The sequence below is a fragment of the Opisthocomus hoazin genome, chromosome 13 (assembly GCF_030867145.1).
Source record: "Opisthocomus hoazin isolate bOpiHoa1 chromosome 13, bOpiHoa1.hap1, whole genome shotgun sequence".
Taxonomy (NCBI): Eukaryota; Metazoa; Chordata; class Aves; order Opisthocomiformes; family Opisthocomidae; genus Opisthocomus; species Opisthocomus hoazin.
Genome location: NC_134426.1, coordinates 23,251,410 through 23,274,496, shown reverse-complemented (window position 1 = coordinate 23,274,496; position 23,087 = coordinate 23,251,410). Strand labels below are relative to the sequence as shown.

The 23,087-nt window shown below is 37.9% G+C and overlaps 1 protein-coding gene across 4 annotated transcripts; it reads right to left on the bottom strand.

Moving 5' to 3' along the window:
• Nucleotides 1–860: 860 nt before the first annotated feature.
• STX2 (syntaxin 2) lies at nt 861–19,455 on the bottom strand. 4 transcript variants are annotated; one of them, XM_075434642.1, is made up of 11 exons: nt 19,311–19,455; nt 13,143–13,214; nt 12,546–12,645; nt 10,991–11,065; nt 9,981–10,054; nt 9,668–9,776; nt 7,885–7,958; nt 7,633–7,770; nt 6,113–6,223; nt 4,708–4,756; nt 861–3,224 (listed from the first exon to the last, which is right to left on the bottom strand). In XM_075434642.1, the coding sequence occupies exons 1-11, from the start codon at nt 19,338–19,340 to the stop codon at nt 3,031–3,033; spliced, it is 1,026 nt and encodes a 341-aa protein (XP_075290757.1). In that variant the 5' UTR covers nt 19,341–19,455; the 3' UTR covers nt 861–3,030. The 4 variants fall into 4 exon arrangements, with proteins under 4 accessions (XP_075290757.1, XP_075290754.1, XP_075290756.1 ...); XM_075434639.1 differs by having other exon boundaries at nt 3,056–3,224; nt 4,629–4,756; nt 19,311–19,454; XM_075434641.1 differs by lacking the exon at nt 19,311–19,455 and adding an exon at nt 17,594–17,663 and having other exon boundaries at nt 3,056–3,224; nt 4,629–4,756.
• Between the last annotated feature and the right edge of the window lie 3,632 nt (nt 19,456–23,087).

Here is a 23,087-nt window from a genome sequence, read left to right as displayed (position 1 = left end):
GGCTTTAGTCCATTCTATTGAATTCATTTATGTTCAGGTTTGGTGCTTTTTCCACAGGCAGCAAGGTACCACCGTGAGCAGCAGCAGACACACCGCACAAACACAGAACAGTCTGAGCAGTTTGGCTGTACAATCATTGTAACAGCACCCATGTAACATTTTCCCTATGCTAAGATTTTACTTTCTTGGTTTGCCTTTATGGACAAGTTTGCCTTATTAATTGCTGAGTTCAACATTCCCACTCCAACCCAGTTTTCCCAAAACCACAAAGAAAGACTGAACTAAGCATCACTGCTCAATTATCTCAGTTACTCCTAAGTAGGCCAAGTCCCAGCTTCCGCATGCTTTGGTATTAGCTCTGCGTGACTATCCTCATCAGCGTTCGACTGTTCAAAAGTTATAATGGCAATCTATTTCTGTACAAAGATAGCACTGACTCGAAAACAAATGAAACCTTGGGCATTCTTTCTTTGAAATTTCACCAGAAAAGCCCCCACGCAGCAAGAAGAGCACAAGCAATGTTCGCCCTTTGCAGCACCCTACGGACACTCGTATTGCGTTTGCGAGAGCACTGGCCGTACGAAGGCCCACGCTGGCTCCGAGCAGGCCGAGCTAGGCGCGCACCAAAGAGCTGGCGGAGCGGCCATCGGAATGAAGCTTCAGCACCAGCACAGGCGCCATGACTCCAGTTACCACCTGTCCATCAGAACCCCACGCCTATTCCAGAATTCCCAGTGCTGGGGTAGGAAGGTAAGAGGAAGTTATTTGAACTCTGCATTGTGAGCAACGTGCTTCTATGAGGAATTTTTGAAAATACATTAATAACTTTATTAAAATAAACAATTCCCATGTCTATCAAGTTTAATATTAAAACAAAGTTCCATGGCCATAGTTTAAATTAATAAATCCTATGAATGTCATCACAATTATCTCCGCATCTACTTCAATCATCTCTACATTTTTGGTAAAAAGTTTCAGGACATACAGTATTAAGACCTAGGTATTGGTTGTTTGAAATATGTCCTTGTAAAAACACACCAGCCTTATTCAAACACGTACTGGAAATATTCACAAAGGCCACAAAAACATCATGAATATAAAAACAGGCACTAGACACTTGCTTAGATAAATTTATTAGTGCATAGGTTAGAGATTTACTCCCCTCCAATATTAACAGAACAAAGAGGTTCATGTCAAAAACAAGTTTTGTTTCAAAACAAACTCATTGAGGCAGCTATATAGCAACAAGTAAAAAGTACAGAGTGACCTATTCAAATTTCTGGTCTTGATGGGCAAATTATTGCATTATAAATAAAAAAAATTCAACGTGCCAGGATGTTGGGGGGTCATTTTAGGTAATCATCTGTTAAACAGCAGAACTGATTTTCTTCCCCCAAATTTAATTTGTGTCTGTATAAATAATATTTACTGATAAAATTCTAGAAAACTATAGAATAAAGATATATTTTACCTAGAACAAGTACTAAGGCAACCAATTTTTCCTTACTTTGCATGTAAACTTCCTCACAAACATCAGTGAGTGTTCTGGACTTAGAGGTAAAGAAATTTGTTCATTAATGAAGCCTAAATTTCTCAAGCGACTTCTTTATGTCTGACTTGCAAAAAGAGCAATGTTTTTTCTTTTTATTAAACATGTTTGACATCTGAATAGCTCTAGTACGTTCACAGTATATTTGGACAGCAAAGCAGGAATATTCATACACACATTATAAATTGTAAACTTTGCTGAATTTCATTACGTCAGATTGAATTATAGTTTACCGAGCAACTTCAATCTCACTTTCAACAAAACAGAAGTTTAAGGATTCTAACCTTTTAGGATTGAGTTATTGCAGTTAACGTTGTAGTTGAGTATTTGAAAACATTGACAAGTGTAGTTTTAGACTGTGTTTAAAAAGGCACACATTATACTTTCCTCTAATTCTTTTACAGTGTAAATATATCTACATATCTACATGGATATTCTTAAACAAAGAGAAGTCAAAAATTCAAGTTACAAATACTTTACACACAAAATACAAAAATAACTAGTAACGTTAAATGCAGTTATTTGGTTACATCTGAAGTCTTTCGAGCTTTCAAGTCTTGCAAGCTAGCATTACAACAGATATATATGCACTAAAACACTTCATGTATGTTATGTAACACAGACATGTCACAACAAATCAGTGTCTTAGTTTGCATCATGTTTCAAACTTTTCTGAGGGAGTTTATCCCTATGTGCTATGTTCACAAATCAATATTAGCAAGCTTCCGAATAAAAAACCTTGACTTGGCTTTATAAAGAAAATGTGTGATTTTTGTCATATCCATATGAACAATAAGGTTAAACTGATCCTTCAATTTCCTTTGCTCAAGGATTATTTGTAAAATGATCTGCTCAAGTTCAAATTTGGTGTGCTTTATTACCGCATTCTTCTACCAGAAATGCTGCAACTAACTTACTCATTATAAAGGCAAGGAAATCTTTAAAGCAATTAACCTTAGTCACGTTGAAAGAAAAAAAAATCTAGAAACCTGGAAAGTGTAAAAAGGCTTTTTTTTTCCCCCCTTCTCAAGTGTAATGCAATAGGCAGTCAGTTAAATAAGTAGTCTTTTCAGGATAAAATATTTTAGCACTTGTTGGAGAAAGAACTTTTAAGTATAAAGCTTAGATAGGTTAAGGTGACTAAATAATCAATACACTTGAAGACAAGGCTACATCTCATAAAAATGTTCACAAGAGTGCTAACAAAAGCAGCACTGGTAAGGTACTAAAATTCATGATTAGAATTATATTAGCAATTGCAAAAAATGCCAAACAGTCAAAACTCTCTCAACTCCCTATTTAAACTGTTCGTAACACTGAGATATTAAAAAAATCCTAAATTACTTTAGTTCATAACAATTAAGAGCAAGTTTCAGTCTTACAAATGTATAGTTTATGATGAAAATCCATGCATACCCTAATACATTCTGATCTTTATTTATAAGTAAACATTAAGAGTGATTTTGTTTTCATTTTAACCATTAGTGATAGGTCATCATCACGGAACAGTGTAAGGCATCATTTATTAAAAAAGATTTGGTTTTACTGAAGATGTATTTTTGAGTTTCTGAAGGTTCATAACTCTTGCATGTGCTTACTATGATAGTGTTGTTGCTAGGATAATCCCAAGTATCAGAAGCAATACAGTTACACATATAATTATGAACATCAATTTCTGCAAAAAAAAAGAGAGAAAAGTTGAGATTGAAATACCTTGTCAGATACAGAACTGTTCAAATACATGCATAGCCACAGAGAACTAATAATACTGATACCTAATCTAAGCGTTTGGGTTTTCTTTCTAAAGAATACTTATTGCTATGATCTCTTATTGTTAGTCTTTCTTTTCTAACATACATGTAACAATAGTTACAAGATAGAGCTATCTGTGTAACATTTCTGTATTTTGCTTCACAGAATAATTGTTATTACTCATACCCAACTTCTGTAAATATCACTATATATAGAAAGAGACGCAACAGTGAACATTTACTTATCAAGGTCAAGTCTAAGTAGAGTAACATTGCTTACTGCCACCCTCCTTGGATAAATATTTGTAGCCTGCTCAAACCTTTACAACTGCACACAGTGCAACTCAGTAAAATGCTGTGTAGATAATAGTTCAGAAGAGTTGCTGGGGGGGGGGGGAAGAGAGATGGGTTCTATGTAAATGCATCAAAATCTGACATTAAGTCTGGTATTTCTGACTATAAGCAATGATACAGTAAATGCTGTTATCTGCCCATAAGCCAAAGCTGATAAGAAACTGTAACATCAAAATTAAAACCTTCAATATTAAAAGAGTGTTAGTACAAAAAACTGAGTTCTTGATTAGCTGTCTGGAATGACATCCCACTCATAGCACTTCACATACAGTTTGAAGATACTACATGTAAAAAGTTGAGTTTCTGTTGGACTCAGAAGGGTTAACTGCTATTTTCTACTTAGCATGGCTAGGTATCATCTTAACAAGAAATGGTAGGTTAGTACAGCAAAAATCTGAAAACTTCCAGAATTCTCAATGTCCTAAAATTTCAGCTGGAAGCTTTGCAGACTTCCTTTTACAAATACATTGTTATTTCCCACTGTTTCATTTAGTCTAGTATTAATAAACAGCTTCAAAGTCAGAAATTTTAGGATGTTCTGCAAGGCACGATAGCCAGCTTCATGGTTGCAGACATCTACTTTTATGAAAGCTCTACTTAAAACCAGAGAAAACCCCATCAGATAAAGTTCAAGTGTAACTAGTATTCAATATCTTAGTGCAGATTCTTTGCCAGTGTGAACTTTCAGTATAAAAAAAATTCAAAGGACTGTGAGACAATAAACAGATTTTTTTGGTCTCACTTCTGTGTTTGAGGCTTGCATAGTGATTGCATTCTGTAAATTTAGCAGCTTACCACTAGATGTCAGCTTTCAATATTCACATGCGTAGCACTTTTGTAGCATGCAGATAGGGAAGATACACCGATGCATCTCCAGCCTCCCCCCACACTAACTGTACACATATTAAGGGTCAGTAGAACAATACAAGTTGGCAGAGCAAAACAGGAGCAAAATTAGTTGATTAGTTACTTACTGCCACCCTGGCAGGAAGTCATGCATGCTGAGATTATCCAAGCATCACCGAACACCAACAGACAAACCAATAATTAGACCAATTATGGCAATCAACACCAATGAAACAACGATAATTATCCACAATTTCTGTCAAAAAAAGGTATTATTATTTTAATATTAAGCCCATTAAGACTTGCATTTATTTTCAATTTTTAAAACAATCAGTTTTTAAATCCACACTCATTTTTATAAAAGCTTGAAGTATTCTCAAATTGAGTTAAATTTATCTGTATACTCTTGCATGCATAAGAATAAACATTTTAAAACAGTGTTTACAGGTAAACTAATGTGATTAATACCTACATAATTGTCAAAGATTAGAAAACCACCACTTAAATACGTTCTTCTGACACTTCAGCAATTTTTTAAAAATGTAACAGTTGTGTTATCTATATATAGGTATCTGTCTATCTATATAAAGATTTATTACTCCCTCAAATCCAGCTTGCCATAAAAAGCCTCAAAAAATTGCACCTCAAAAGGGGGAATTATAATGTCAGAGGAACACTTTGTTCACTCTGCAATCATACAATTACAAAATACAAAATATAAAAATAAATTTAGTAGTTTGCTTGCAGAATACATTATTTGGCTTTCTGATGGGAAGATATCGAAACACAAAGCGAGCTTCCATACCAATGGAAAATGCCTGAACGTCACTTTGAACTCCATTCCTCCACAAGACTGAATGTCATAGTTTAACGTCATACACTTTCCAGAGGGAAGACTCCCCTATGTAATCTATACTTTTACAACAGTACAAAAGTAGTTATCTGGAAAAAGAATAATTACAGATGGTATTCTAAAAAAGCAAGCCCGCTTCAGCAAAAACAGTAATTTTATTTTTCCTGCTAGCATGGTGATTTTATAGCTACAAATCCAGGTAAATTTACCAGTGACGAAGATCTAAAAACCTTTAAGCTTATTTAGAGTTCAAATAATTTAAGGTATCATGATGATAAAAAAAAACCTGTGAATTTATCTGCTAGCATAAGATATTAATTCTTCTTTTGGGCTTTTCACACTCTAACGACAGCTTTTTAAATGGAAAATTGTGAACATGGCCTTCGCTGTGCGTGAATTGCCTATCCGTTTTTGTAGTAAAAGAAGTTTCTGCTCTCTATTGGTAATATAAATTTTTAATATTAACTATAGCAAATTAACTCACATTGTAAATGTTCTGATTTCTTCCGGATTATGGGTTGTGGGGTTTTGCTTGCTTGTTTGTAAAATCCTTTCGTAAATCTTCCTCTGTCACACACTAATTTTTAACAACATTTCCAAATCTAATTTTAACTATCACAACTACAAAAACTAAAATGCATATATTAATTCTACCTTGAAGGACTGAATACAACATCAAAAATCAACTAAAATCGAAGGTCACTTCATAATGTGCTAAGTTAATATACTGACTAGCACAATTACAAAAAGATAGCATACCCTTCGTGCTTTACTTTGATATTTAACTGCCTTTTTTGTGTCTTCTTTTGCATGTTCCACGTAGTCTGATGCATTCATCACGTTCTTTTCTATGTTGTTGACCATTTCACCCTTAAAATGAAATTTTGAAGAAAAAAATTTTATCATGGATCCTTGTTTAATGAGCCTAAGAGAAGAAAGGCTATAGAACATCAAGGATTATTTTAAAGAAGTGAATAATGTACCGATTAGTGGCTGACATTTTTTCTATGTTGACGTGTAAAGCAAAATGGGAATGAGAAGCAATGCCTCAAATTTCTAATCAAACAATGAACATTCATGGGCAGGGCAGGCATATTTCTCCCTTTTGCAGGAACAAATACTGAACACTTAAAAACACACCTTTGAATGGGAGGTATGTCTTAACAGCCAAAACTAAAACTGATGTACTAAAGAGGTCAGAAATCTCTGACATGCCTTGAAGTGGGAAAGGATATTGACTATTTTGACACAAGGTTCAACAGTTATCTAAGAACTCACACACATATAATAGCAACATCAAAAGTTCCTCAGGGAACTTGAGGGTTTAGAATGTCAATACACACAAAAAAAAATCTAATTACTTATGATGAATGACTTTTGGTAATGAAATGGAGGATTGGTGAAAAATTGCAATAAGTCTATTACCTGTGTTTCTGTCCATCAGAAGAAATAATCAGCAGCAGTAAACAGCAAAGCATTAAAGAATGATGCACAAGTAACTTTCATTCATTTCTAATTCAAAAGAAAACTGCTACCAATTTGTCTTGGCTATGTATTTAATATCAAAGCAACACAGGACTTCTAGAACAAAACCCAATTTAAAAAAATAGTCCTTTTCAGGAAAGTTTCTCTCCTGAACACTATTCCTTTCACTTTCCTGCATAAATCAAAAAATTTTAAGAACAGAAGTTAAAAATATTTTTGTTAGGTAATTGGTACGCAGACACTACAAATAGAATGAATTTATGTACCTGTCAAGACGAGGGTTATGAACACAAGAGACAACTTGAATGACTTGTCAATCCCTTTATATTTATGTTAGTTATAACAGCAATCATACCTTTGTGTTATGTGCAAGGTGCATACATCCTTGCTAACGCACATTTTATTCCACCACAGTAGTCTTTTACTATGTCTGTGAGAATCCTAAATTCCCAAGATATTATCCAACATTCCAGGAGAGAGTTGTTCTTAAAACATGCACAACACGTTCAAGCATATTGCGATGTAAGCGTGTTGAACAAAATATTAAGCATACCAACTGAAAAGTCTATGCTTTGTTATCCATAGCTGAGTGAGTATATCTAGATTATACATTTGTCTAAAATAAAACAAAAAACCTTTAGTGATTAACTTTCATATATTCTAACCACAGTCAAAAAACACCTTAAGTCTGTATTATCTGAATATGAGCAACTGTTTCTGCATATATCAAAGAGGAAGACTGGAAGAAAAAAAAAATCCGACTTGCATAGATGTGTTTGAATTGGTTAATTTACCTGTGTTTCAACAAACATTGCCATGTCCATAAACATTTCATGTAGTTCCCGTATGCTAGATTCCAGTTTCATAATATCCTTGTGACGTGACTCAATTTCATTCAGAGCTTGTCTAGTTATTTGAGAATCTGATATAATCTTCGGGAGAACAACAACAACAAAAAGATAAGGACATAAATAAGTGTGTGCTGACACCCTTCTAAATAGCAGAAGCAGAATAGAAGAGACACATCTGAACCTGGTATTACATACATCAGAAGTGAAAATTGCAGGATTACCACTCTCCAACATTTCTTCCAGTTCCTCATCAGTGGTGGTCTTCCCAGCTAGGATAAAAACAACAGTATTTCACACAACCTCACATATTTGGTATTGAACATAACATTTTACCATACCTGAAGGATGACAATTAAAAGCAAATTCTTGTATTGAGCATTTTTCAGGATAAAACAATACAATGTTTAGCCATCACCAAGTGCCATTTTGCATATGAAAAACCAGAAAATATCAATTAATAGTCAGAAAACAAATGTAGATTCAAAGCTATGACAAAGAATTCCTGGTTGGTGGTGTTATTCTTCTGGTCAAATTGAAGAGTTTGATCAGAATATTTACAATGTACTTATGAACCTTGTTAAGTGGAGTGCTCTTCAGAGGAAAGAACTTGAGATAGAAAGCATTCACATAACATCCAGTATTTACCTATTCAGTCAGGTCACACTGGCACCTAATTTACTCAGTCCCCACCACTGTGCGGGCAATAAAATCTTTACATAAATTTGATTTTACCAACACAGTATTACACCCATATTCCACATAGAGAAGATGATTACCCACAGAGTACCTTCACTTCTACTTTTTATAATAGAACTAATAATTTGTGTAGTTTATTATTGCATGTTTATGCAAACTGAATCCTATTGATCACGCTGATATGACAAATGCAAATCTTATGAGTTACACAACACATTCAAGTGGTTTGTATTGTACAGTTTTAAAAATTACATATCAAATCCCTGTTCTTCCCACGTAAAATAAGTTGAATATCTGTGATAACTTATACAATTCTGTCCTATAAGACGAAAGTTACAGCTTGACTGTTACTTTCTGACGTTAATACCGAAAAATGCTGCAAAACCCGCTTTAAAATTTTTAGTGCTGAGGAAAAGCTGAAGGCTCTAATTGGGTCGTAACAACATGAACTTAAAAGAACCTGAGACATTAGGGTCCCTCCCCTCAAACGTACGGGTATAGAATAATTTAACTTGCCCAATAAACTTCACTGAAATGCCGAATTGAACTATTAGCACAAGAGGCTAATGACAAATTAGAGAAGCACGTGAAAAGTAAAGTCTTCTTGCAGTCTGCCAACCTTTCTGTTTGCATTTCTTATTTCAGCAATATACGTATTTGCTTTTACAGGAGATATTCGAAAAGGCTAATCTGAGGTACACGATGTCATGGATTTTTTGTCATCTTCTGAAGTAGATGCTGTAGTTCAGAGTAGAGTCAGGTACCTTTCCGAATACTCCTCATAATAATTAATGATGAAATAAGTCAAATGTAAGTCAGACAACAAATGATTATGCATCTAACAGCAGCACTGACTTTATGTCAGCTGAATTTAACCAATGTTCTTATCGGCAAAAACTGCATAGCATAAAAAGAAATGCTGTCCTGTTTAGCATGTTAATTTTGGAATGGCTTTTACTAACACTTGCTATCATCAGAAAGCAGCTTTTCTTAATGTTTTGTTTGAAGTTCCAACACTGGAAATACATGAAACAAAGGAAAAAGATATTTTCTTTAATCATTTTCAACACAAAATAAATAATTTAGTGAGTTTTCTCTATTTTCTTTACAGGCGTTCTGAAGAGTTGTATCAACAAGTTTATGCCATACAATAAAGCTGTTTCTTTTCCCTCACATGCTTCAAGATGTATGACACTTTGTACCATCTTTAAGTAATAAGAAAGAAGGGAAGTACTAACAATACAATTCATCTCTTTAAAGAAAGTGTATTCAGGTCACTTACTTATCTCTAATTGTCTCTGTATCCGACCTTTGCTGCGTTCTCGAAAAAGAGTTTGGGTCTCGTTGTATTCCGTCATCACCTCCACAAACTTGTGAGCTAATACAGAGTGCTGGTTTTTTGAGGATTTAAAAATGGGGAACAAAAACATTTATTTTTTTTTATACAGCAAATACTACTGCACAACAACTGAAAGTGGTATTTACATTCCAACAAAACAGAACGTGAAGTTCTGAAACTGTTTCAGAAAACTGAAACTAATTCTCTGATTTACCAGAATCCTTTTATCTTGTTTGAATTTTTTAAGTGATCATACCTGTGTTTTTCTTATCCTGAGGTCCACTGATGTCCGATTAGCATTTTCGCCCTGATCAAAACTTTGTTCAATAGCTAAGAACAATACAAGAACATTATGAGTCAATATTCAGTATAATTATTTAATAGTGTAGTTCAGTTACTTTGTAAAAGCTATTAATCATTATTCATGTACAAGATACCCATAGACATGTTTAACATTTCAAGGGGAGGAGGGGGGTGGCAGCAATATAGATGTAAAACAATTTTGATAATTGGTACAGATCTTAAAACACAGTAACTACTTCAATACTCTTAAGAGTCACACTACTTCCTATTACTCTGGAAAAAATTCAAAAGGTTTCATAAAATGGGCTACCCGTACAGTTTATACAATAAACACCATACCCTAGTGTTTACAGGGGGACAAAAACACATAGTAATTGCAACTTATTAACTTTAAAACACTCAATATATTTCTAAACCTATGCTAAACAATGAAGACTCACTCACAGGGGAAAGCCACAGCAAAATTAGCTTGTCTGAATTTAAAATACAACAGGTGCTCTAGAGCAATTCCCTACGTAGATATTTACGCCACAGAGACTGTCTTTTTGCAGTCAAAGTTCATCCTTTTCCCAAACATGATGATCAAAACAACTCAGTTGCAGAACACATTTCTACACAGAGGAATTACTTGCATCTTCATTTTCTAGGTTATTTCTGAAAGCAAGCAAGCTCTTTGTCCTGTTCCACAAACTAGGCTGTGCTGAGACCTGGTATTTATGAGTGGTGAAGCTTGCCAAGGAGGAATAGAGAATGATACTGTTAATGACATGGGCTGTAATTAGTTGGCAGGGAGGTGGTTCTCTCTCTCTTTTTTTATTTTAAAGAGCTGTACAATACAATTTATGCACACACAATGGAACTTTTAAAGTTTAGATGTTCAGCAGCAGTGCATTAAGTTTGAAACACTGCTACCATCCTGAAGCATTACAAGTGACAGTAGTTTTATTTCTCCTCACAACTTACCCTTTAATCTGGCTCGGATTTTATTAGCAATTTTCTTTATTTCCTCATTTAATTCTTCAAGATCTTCCTTTGTTCCTTTAAAAAAGAAAAATATTTTTTTTTAGAACCGTTAATGATTGATAACAGTAAGCCAGCAACCACCTACAACCCTACCTTGCAATCTCATAATTGTATTCAGCACAAAAGAAATCTGTTCAGTACTTCTTCAGAGAAGTTATTCGTTATACTCTTTAAGTATTTTAAATATGTTTTTTGTAACAGCATACTATCAGATTTCTGCTTCTTATGACAGGCCCTGACACTCAGGAAATGGTATGGACAAATCACCAACTAAACCAGGTCATAAAATATTCCACGTTTTTTCTCAACATAACACTTTCAGGGTAATATTCATTTGGTGGTCTAAATGAAAGGTCACTGAAGCCTATCAAAAATACAAATTTATCTCACATTTCATTAGTTCTGTTGTTTATAACAGACTCATTGCTTTATCCTTATTAGCATAACTACTATGTGCTACCTATATTTTCTGGAGAATACTATACAGAGAATTCACGAAGAACTCAGCTAGATCTCTGTTAATGGGTTCAGTGAAGACACTAGGTTCACAAGAGTGTACATTACTTACAAGCAATGCCATGTTCCTGCACAGTTCAGATGCATTCATGAGAACAATTTTTAGCACAAACACAAGTTGATAAATGAGCTGAGGATGAATCCTTATTAAACCTGAGATTCATTGACTCTATACGATTGTTAAGACAAAAAGTAGTCTGCAAAATCTTTTGTAACAATACAAACATATATCCATCCATAAACAAAGAAAACAAGTGGAAAAGAAAAACTAGCATCCAAAGTTCAGTTTTCATCAACAGGAAGATAACGTTAAGCTAGCATTGCAACATTGCACAAAAAATCTCAGCATCTTTTCTTCCCTTTTCTTTAAACCCTGCCCACAAACACAAGCATGCCTTGAATTAAGAAGTGTTGAGAACGGAGCAGGTTCCATATTTCTGAGTAAGTTCCCTAAACTTTTGAGTTCTCTATTCAGAAAGTGCATCTTCACTTTCAGCTTTGGGGTTACAGTGTCTAAAAATAGGACTCCAGCACAGAACTCTTCCTGCCCCCAAAGTAACTGGCTGTAGCGCAAGTGTTAGACAGGATCTCTCACTGAAGACTAAAAGAGAAGATGATGGCTCTCCCGTAAGTGCTTCAGATGACAACTTCAACATTTTCACTAATTAAAAGAAATGCAAGTAGCCCCTAAATTTCTGAAAACACAATCAAGATACCATATTAAACTAAGTTTTGGGCTAGCAAAGGTTTGGATGATGCAACAAGTATTCTGAAAAAGTATTTATTCAAATGAGACAAAAAAGGCACAATAGGCAAGTGAAAATATTAATTCCATAGTAAATATGGAAATATTTAAATAAATTGTGTTACACTGCATCTGAACACCTGAAATTCTATTCCTATACATAGCTTAACCAAACAAAAATTATTTCAGAATATCTAGCCACACACATCCGAAATCTAAAAAAGTGATACTCACTTCCTTCAGGATTTGGTGCTGACAAGATAATGCTATGCTGCTTCTTCACTTCTTCCACATTTTGTGCTATTTTTGCTATATTATTTCTAAGTTCCTCAACCTAGAGGAGGAGAAATATGGCAATGAGAATATCAGAATAACTAGAGGCAAAGATTTATTTTTAAAAATCTCTGGTAATAAAAATCATAAAGTATTTCATTGCAACATTTGTAAGTATCTGACAGAAATCTCAGCAGAAGTGTTGACATTTAGATAGCTTGCACTTTTTTCTTTTAAGAAAAAATGGTATTCTTAATAGCAAATATGTTCTGTATAGCCAAAAACTTAAGTGCTACTATTCTTAATGAAAAAGATTTTAAAGTTCTATATGCAAGTTCCCTGTCGACAGGCAGTTAAAAACACTTATATGCAGTAAAGACAGAAAATATCCTGAAATAAACAAGCAAAAGTGTTACCAACATTTGATTTTGCATATCATTGCAAAGCATATTGGGGGGTGGTGGTGTGTAGATGAATTGTTAAACCTAATTACAGACTTCAACAGGCAAGGAGGGAAAACTGTAAGTCTTTAATGTGAGCTGAAAACTACAGCTTTACCTGTTGGAAAAAGTCATCCATAAAATGGTCTTTTTCAACAATAACTGTCTCCCCATCTTCATTTCCTTTACACTGTAAAAGACAACAAAACAACTGTATGAAGTAAAACTCTAGACACTGTTCTGAAACAACTATGACTTCTTCCACGTTACTACTGCATACACATTTTTGTCAACAGTCTGCAAAGTCAAAAAAAGTAAGTTTTCCCTCTTCTGAGGACTGTAACCTAAAAAACAATAAGCAGAGAGGTCAAAGAAAGTCACCTAATTACCACGAAGTTGTGAATGTCGACCCATGTACTCCTCTGTAAACAACTTCAGGACAGAACCAGACTGTAAGCGGTCAGTTTTCATTACCTGTCAAAAATTATTAAAATACAATTTTGCATATAAATGTGCTCTCAGAGCATAAAGATATTTCCACCGTGAGTCCCACATGAATTGAAAATAACACTTGGTTTACTGAGACAGTAGACCTTCTCAGAGAAATAATACGAGGGGTGCTGATGAATGACTTGTCACGTAATAAGGTAAACATCTAACGAAAGCTAGAACAAAAAGCTATCAACATCTGATTACTAGTTTTGTCCTGGAGTGTTTTCATGGCTGCCATTCCACAACAACTGAGACATAATTATGCTACTCTAAACTACACATGCATTACATAATTGATAAACCCTTCAAATAGCAGCCAAGGGGGCCAAAGCTCAAGCTGACAGGCTCTCTGAGGTCTCCAGGGCACACAACGCGATACGTTCTTCGAGTCACACTTCCCCAACCCTTGAGCCAGTCCAGCAGAGTATATGGATCTTGACTGTAACTGAGATTCAAATTTGCTCAAAGGAAGAGAGAATTAACATGCATCATATAAAGGCAAAGCCTTCCAGCTGCTATGTTGTCTGGTTCCCTCTACAGAGCACTGACTGAACTGCACTGAATCAGAATTACAACAAAATATTATTCTACCATAAAGTCAATGGGTTATCTACAAGATAGGTAACATTAAGGGATTTTCACATTCAAACCTCTGTTTCTCTTACAAGCCCCTCTGCCTTTTACCTGCTAACACCCACTTTGTGCTCCTAAACCTTAAGCCGAATGCCCATCAAGCCCTTTGTTTCTGGTTTTGTTAAATTAGGTGAGATATGTATTATTTGCATGACAATTCTGCAAATTAATCCAATTTCAAACCCTGCTATTATCTAATAGAGAAGTTTATACACAATGATGATCTATGCAGCAAAATCTGCCAATAATACCCCAAACCTTCAAGGAAAGGGATTATTTATACTTTGCGACAGTTCCTATCCTGCAAATTCAGGGAGCCCTGTGACAATATTTTTGTATTGCATCATATGTGTTTAATGCTCAGGGGAACCATAACACCTCAACTGAAATAAAGGAATTTAGATGTTATTGCTCTCCTGGACCACCCTCCAACCACTCATAATGCTGTGTGTCATTAAACACTTTTTGTAGTTACTCATTTCGGAACGATGATATCTAGAACTCAATGCTAAAGAACCTGTCCATAGGGATTGTAATCAATCACCAGTCTCGCTTAACACAAATAAGCAAGGAAGTCTGTGCCCAAATGAAGTTACCCGACTTTTACCCATACCAGAGACTGCAGTGCCACAAAGCTACCAATTATAAGTTAATATTTAAGAATGAGCTACACTTTAAAGGTATTTAATTTCATTACCTATGTACAGAACACCTTCTCCTTACATTTACTGAGTAAAGAATAATCTTTCTAATTATTTATAACCATATCCTGTGTTTAGTTAATTGAACTAAAAATAATGAAAATAGTATCAGCTAAGAGATTCAGCGTGTCAGCTTTTAGTTTGGTCAGAAGATCTCAGTAAAACATTAAACACCTGAGTGAATCTTAAACAAGTGAACGAGACAAAACTCGTACTCAGAAGTCGTGTTTGTTGGTGCCAGACTGGCAGGAAGCAACCATGATTACCCACCCTGCAGTCAGTTCCACATTCTTTTCACTTTCACATTCGGTTGCAACAACAGCACTGACAGATCAATTTGCTATCTACAATTTGTTGAAGGATTTACGGACAGCCTGCTTTGAACACCAGCACTTGAGACACCTGATGACTTGTCAACCTCTATTCTCTATGTTCTTATATCATCACTTACCTAAAACACAGGTTATTTGCTAACTCTTTCAACTTAAGTGATGCACATTCTTTTGACAAGTATACAATTCAACCAAGAACACACATTTACCATCAAGTTTAGCAGAAACATAGTTTTTCTTAGACCCTACCTCCCCATTATATGCAGTATCACAATAAAATGATAAAAAGTTTCACGTCAACGCCAGGCGCAGTCTAATAAAGTCTGTTTGCAGCTCATACCTTGACCTTGGGACTGTCTGGGCCATACAACTCCACAAACATTTGTAGAATCAAGTTCCCTCCGAAGCTGGTTTATATGACAGAATCCAGATATTCAGACAATATAATTTCTCAGCTCCAAGTAGGAGCTATCATGATGGTTTATGAAACTTCTGACATTTCCCATGTCTTACAGAATGGCAGAAATAAATCTAGCTTGAGCTATCCTACCAAATTAATTATTGAACTTTGAAACTGAAAACAGCTTTTGACCCAAACCCATGACTATTACTTGCCCTTAACACTCTGTCAAGGTTAGTTATTTTTCAGTCCAAATCAGCTGTATTCCTTTGACAGGCTACAAGGATAACAACTGCCACCGTTATCTCAATGAATCAGACTTACAAAGCGGGAGACAGAGCGTTATTGTTGCTCCTTACAGCATCAATGTTTCAAGAAATTCTTTTACATCAGAGTAGCCAAGGAGGGCCTTCCAGAGGGCCAAGGAGATCTGCCAGTCAGCTTTGGCAGGTCAATCATTAACATGCATTTAGCAGCATTATTGTACAACCAGAAAAACATCCTATGGTAACCATCTACAAGAAATTACGCTGTCATGACATGGAAAACATATAGCTCATCTTCAAAAAAGTCCATGTTTGAACTAAGACTATGTAAGAGATCAGCTCAGCAAAAAAAAAAAAAAAAAAAAAGAAACAAAACCCAAAAAGGACTCAGTAATGTTTTCCTCCTTCTGAAAAGGTTCCTTTCGCATTTTTCCCATGCCACTCAGTTCTACCAGTTCTAACTTTTGTGATTTTGTGGTTCTTCATCCATTCCTAAACAGTTCTGGGAGTACTAAGTGAATGCCCAAGCAACAGTTTACAAAGAAAACAAGGAATTTCTGTTCAAGATACAGTTCCTTGTTTAAAAAAAAGCTACAATCAAATAGAAACATATTTTTCAAATGTTATGTCTAAGATATCCTCCATAACACTCAAGAGTAAAGAAATATAAAAAGCATGTATTTAAAACAATTCACCGATCAAGCAAGAAACATGGATTTCAACAGATAGCTCTGCAACCATTTCAGCATGTAACAAGATGGTAATTTTTGAGCCATATGAACAATGCTCCCCAAACCTCACATCTAAAACATCCACTTAATCAGAGAATCTTACCTCTTCTTAAATGATTTAGCAACAATAAGAAAAAAAGTTGGAATGAGTTTTATTAACAGACATTTAAAATGACATCTGTTTTTAATATCTGACACTGGCTGAATGTGCTGAACTGAATTTCTGAACACAGATCCTGCAGCCCTTTTAAGTCATTTTAAGAGGGACTTGTATCCATGAACAGCAAATCATTGAAGGCTGGGAGAACGTTTTACACAGTCATTATCTGATTGTGCATCATCATCTGCTTGTGCAACAATATCTGAAGGCTATATAATCTGCACGTCTTCAACAACTTCTTTCTCCAGCAATTATTTCAGCACTGTTTAACTGCCTAAATACAGTGTATTAGCAAAAGTATCAAAAAGTTATGATAATTTTATGTTACTAGACCACAAACATTGATAAGTAACATTTCTCCCTCTTCTTTATAAAGAGAAATCTATGAAAACGTTACAACTTCTAATGACAAAGTAGTTTGCTTGCTGTCAAACAGAATCCAGGAACACACAATTGAGGACATGTAAACTTACTAATTCACATTTCTGCTAAAGGGAATACGGTATTTAATTAAAATGGGTCAGTGTAGACTAGAGTACTAGGATTTCTTAAATTACTTGTGCACCACATTGGGCCTTTGTGGGAAATGGGGTGGATGAAACTTACATGTAAGGTACAACCAAAGTAATACACAACGACATTCTTATATTAACGGAAATGGGCAAGGCATAGTTATTCCTGAAGACTCTGCAGGCCCGGGCCTGTTTAAAAACTACAACGTATATGCTCTACCCTTCACTTAATGATTTAGACAAATAAAATACAATGGAACTACACTAATCAAACTGAAACAGTCTGGAAAATAGGCAAATAAATGTTAATACATTATTTATTCCTTTTCAAAGCAATCTTACCTATGTGTGATTAAGGATCACTGTTCAAAGCATTTATAGCAGGCAAAGTAAAATCACTCCACAAAATCATGATCTTTTTTAATGTTTCAGATAAAGATGGAAGATAGAAGTTGCTACTTCCACGAGTTCCCTGTGGAAAACAAGTTTTACAAAGGCTATCTCCCCTGAGTATGCAACTTTCAAAACTTCATGCCAACTACACACTTCTAAGTGACAAAATACAACAGACTGGACCTTCAATAACTTCTACCTTCATTTGATATTTAAATATTTTGTTCTAGTTAGAAGAAAACTTAAATTTTAAGTCTCTAAGCTATTTAATTCCACAGGCAGTGAAAATTACATTAATGAACATATGAAGCACTTCAAGAATACCAACCATTGTGTTTCAAGCAGTAGCTTGCTGCACTAATGTTTCAGTTAAAGAAGTAGCTTGCTGCAGTACAGTAATGTTTTCAGATGTCAAATACTAAAGCTGGCTTAAAAACTCCTACGTACAATTGCTTTAAAAACTTTTAACAATATCACGGAGGGGCAGGGGGCGTAGTGTTCTGGTTTGGTTTTTTTTTAATTAAAAACCCCATACAACAGATCATGCTGCTTCCCCTCAGTCAGAATGAAGTCTGTGTGTTTAGAACTATAAATTAAAAAGCAAATTCAGGTTGCTGTTTGCTGCTTCCTCTTTCTAGGAAGTATGCGCCATCACTGAAATTTGGCATGCTTTCCTACAACCTGGACATGTTTAGAAATCAGAAAAGGGAAGAAGTATTCCTGAAAGAAGTTACACGTTTCTTTGGCATGATTCCGAGACATCTTTCCTGGTAAAGATACCGTAATCTAATCATGTGAAAACTGTTCTGATGTCAATTCATCCCTTTGGGGCGAGAGACAAAGAGACTGGTAATTCCATCACTTAGAGACGGAGCTTCCAAAACATTGTGATCCAGAAGACATGAACTGAATTTGAAGATGAACAAGTCCCAAACCTGCACGTAGCTCAACCCGGGCCAAATTCTACATGTACGTGGAGTCCTGGAACTATCACAGGAACTCCTGTGCTTTCCATTTCTTTTCAGGGAAAAAAAGTCAATATTATTTTACTTTAACCAAGCCGTATCCTGTTGAACACAGACATGATGGTACCTCCCTCCAACTCTCCCTTCTTTTTTAGGATATTGTTTTCAAAGCACAAATAAGGGAAAGGAAAAGGTTGTATAAACACAGCCAGCTACCATTTCGTAAACACGCGGCAAATAAAATCCAGCGAGAGCTTTACTGACATACTGCTGGTTACACAGTTCCCCGGCAGATAAATCTACACCACTGCGCCGCGGGCAGCCCGAAAACAAATGATCCAGCTTCTCCGTCACTCCACACGCTAACGTTTGAAACGCGCCAGAGGTCAGGAGGAAGCGGGGGAAGGCGAGCTACAGAAACCGGAGAAGCCTGAATCTCGCTGCCAGGTCCCCCGGCGCCGGCCCGGCTCTCGGGGGAAGCCGCCCCCCACCCCGAGGAGGGAGCCGGAGAGCGGCGGGCGGCAGCCGGAGACCCCCCGGCCCCCAGGGACGCGGCGCCGGCCCGGCAGATCGCGCAGCGGCACACAGACCTTCCCGCGCCGACCGTTACCTCAGCCGGCCACAGCGGCCCCCGGCCCGCTCCTCGCCTCAGCCCGCCGCGCCGCGCGCCTCCCCGCTCTGCCCCTCGCCCTCGCCCCCACCTCTGCCAGGTCAGCCAGCCGGTCCTTCATCCCCGCGGCGGCTCGGCGCCTCCCCGAGGCTCCCGCTGCCGAGGACCGCCCGCGCCCGGCTCGCCGCCGGGGCCGCCGCCGCACTCGCTCCCCGCCCGGCCGGGCGCTGCGGACTGGCCGCACCGCCTCCCCACCCTCCTTCCGCGGCGCGAGGGGCAGCGGCCCCGCCCGATGTCACGCCGACCACAGGCCGCGCCGCGCATGCGGGGAGAGGGGCGGGGTCGAGCGGGCGCGGCAACCAACCCCATGGGGAGCGCGGCTCGCGCTGCTGACGTCATCCGGCGGCTCGGGCGGGCGGAGGGGCGGGGCGCGGCCCTGAGGTGACTCCTGAGGCGATTCCTGAGGCGGCGGTGGCGGACGAGGCGGCGGGAAGGAGCAGGCAGGCGGGTGATGCGTGCGAAGCGGTCAGGAAGGTGTGACTGAGCGAGTATCGTCGCCTCAGTGTTTAAGAGGGCCCTTCAGCGGACAGAAATAGCCGGTGTCGGGGAACTGAGGTGTCCGAACGGTGCCGCAGGGACCTGCAAGGACACTCCCGTCCCGAGGAAGCGGTGCTGCTAGGCGTATCGCAACGAGAACTTACAATACTCGCAATTTTGGGAGAATCGTGAGAGAAAGAGTGCTAAAAAGTTGTGATATGATTATTTTGCAGTTGAGTTTCATTTAGTTCTTTTTCTGGTACATGATGTCGGTAGGCTGCAATCGGACTTCATGTTTAGTCCAAAAAGTGCACAGACTGTGTCCTCTCTTTGCTGACACCTCTGGTCTCCACAGGCCACAGACACATCCCTTTGCTGTGCTCTAAGCTTAAGACACAGCTTGCATTTGCTGTTCACCCACAGAACAGCTAACGGTGATCCACCTCATGACTGGAAGTTAAAAGCAAGCTGCACACTCCCATTCCATGGACCGGCAGATGATCCATCAACTTTAACTCTTCAACTAAAATGTGTTGACAAATGTTGCCTGTTGCTGATGTTTAGGGCTAAAACTTTGCCGAAGTCCTAAATCTGTCCAATAACAGGTGTCTTAAAGCCCTAGGAGTTTCTAGGCAACAGAGCATGCACACTGTATGGAAGGCAGAAAATCCTCAGTGGTATTGTGTTCTGCGCTTGCTAAAAAGTACTACTTCAGGCTATAGTCAATTACTTGTAATTATTAGTACCTTAGTTCTACCATAATATGGACTTTATCTTCTAGACCGTGTTCAGCAACTGTAAATTCTGAAAATGTTTTAGATACTGAGCATAATAATCGAACACACAATTTTCCTTATGTGTTTGAAGAATTTTATTCCAGTCCTGGATCCGGAATTTAAGGATCCTGAATTAGCAAAGTAAGCCACTTTAATAACAGTAGATTGATGATTTTTTGTTTTCTGAAAAAATGTAGATGTACATCTGCCCTACATTTTTGACCTAGTAAATGCTTATCTTCCAAGAGCTTAGTCTCTTAACAAGACCTAGAGTCAGACATGTTTTAGTTGGTGAAAAAATGAATAAAGTTTGTCTTTTGAATACATATTTTGATTGAGTTTTGCCACTGTGTGATGCATTTTACCTATCCAAGCTGACTGACTAATTTCCTCTTCAAACCTTGTAGTGTAATTTCCTGTGTCGCCTGGAACACCAGCGTGCAGACCTCCATTCCTGCCTGAGCTTGTGTTCCAGAGACATTTCCGCAATCACTGCTTTAACTGGGAAGTACAATTACGTTCCGTTTCGTTGCTGCCTGCTTATAGTGTTGCCTTCTTTTACGGTTCACAAAAAGATTTTGCTTCCTACTGACATAGCAGTTATATTCAAACACGCTGCTTAGCTCTGTGACTCTGTGTATCTCCAGTACTACCGTTGGCAGCATTCCTCATTTGCATCTTCAGATACTGCCTAAGGGCTGCCTCTTACTCTGGGCATTTATCTGTTTCAGTGAGTCCCTAGGTTTGTTCATAGATGACCTGAGTCAAGATGTAGGAAATGTAAAGATCTTTTAAAAGTAATTACCCTGTTGATTACCTAGTGATATCTTATGGGCTCTAATCATTTAGATAGTGATCTGACATTGCTGATAAGTGCTTGGAAGTGTTTTGTTGCCTTTGCTGAATGGGGTTGTCTGGAGCAGAGGTTTTGTGGATCCTCTGAACTGAACGCTTACTTATACATGATGATAAAACAGATGATAAAAACTAGATTCCATGTAGTAATTAACGAAATAAATATTTTCCAGGAGCTCAAGTGCTATGATAGGGGACTTTTAAATTAGAAATCTATTTTAATTATTCCAAATTAAAGTATAAGATAGTATTAACATTTTGTTTGCAGGAAAACCAAGTAGTTTACTAATAAATTTGTAACAACATTGAGAAGTTTCTAAAGTACACTGAGTGGTCTATACACAGTTACAGATTGTTGTTGTTTTTTCCTGGAAGTGTTTGTATTCTTAAAAACTGCCAAGCTCCACTAATGCAGCTTTATGGGCCCCTATTTATAAATGCATGCCTATTTGTCAAGAAGAGAGGTGGAATTCACAAGGATTTTATAAAGAGAGCATTGTGCTGACAAAAATTTGAGTTACATATTTTCATATTCTGAAAAATATCCTTCCTGACACCTAGAGGCGATCTGCAAAAACACTAAAAAACTCACAAATCCAACTCGTCAAAAAAAGGGAAAGCAAATTGAACAAGCCAGGGACTTTTCCAACAAAGAAAATCTTGTGCAACATTTGGATTGGCATTACACTATAAAATACTCAAAAATTACAGCAGAGTGCAACCACTCTTGTAAAACTTTCTATATGCATTGCCTCTGTGTCTGTAGGAAATGAACACGAGAGAAGCTATGTTTGTATACACCACCTGCCATGAAGTATTTTCTATGTTAATTCAATGAGGAGACATTTTAAAAGTCATTTATTTGTTCTAGATCATGGGGTGCACTACGCAGACCACATAAAAGTTGTTTAAGTGTACTGGGGTAAAAAAATGAGAGACCTTAGAAATCGATGTGAGCCCAGGAAGCTGGCATTTATAGACCTATGCAGAACACTGATGTTCTTTGAAAGTAAGTTTTTGGACAACTTTGTTCCACTGTAGTTTGGACTCGAGAGCTGAGAGAACTATCCTAAATCCAGGGCTTCAAAACAGCTTTTATTTTCATTAACGCACTCTCTAGTGAATGTGAATGAGTTTGTATGAATAACTGAAAATAATGGTTGTAAGGTGCATTTAAGGGAAGTCCTTCCGAGCGCAGCTTTTTACTGTTCAATTAAATTCTCCTGCTGCTGTTACGGGCCGCTTTGCCGGACGGCGCCGGAGGCGGTTTAATAGGCTTTCTGAGTAACTAGGTGCGACTTTTAAACTTTGTCCGCAGAATGAGTATCATCAGCTGGCAGCTGATCCCACGCACCCAGGCGATTTCTGGAGCGGTTTCAACGATTACACGGGGACGCGGCCGAGCTCCCCGCGCCGCTCACCCCGGCGCAGGGCCCTACCCCAGCCCGCGCCCCCGGACCTCGGGGTCCGCAGCAGGAGCCGCTGCTGGGAGCGGCGGGCTCCTGCTCGCACCGCAGAGGAACCGCGCCCTTGTATCAAACGGGCTCCATGTCGCCAGGCCCGGCCCGACGAGACGAGCGCCCGCCCGGTCCAAAGCCCCCCCCGCCCCGCCGGCCATGACCGCCCCAGCCGGCCGAGGGGGCGACGAGCCGCGCGCCTGGCTCCCGCCCGCCCCTTGCCACGTGACGGCCGGCCCCGCC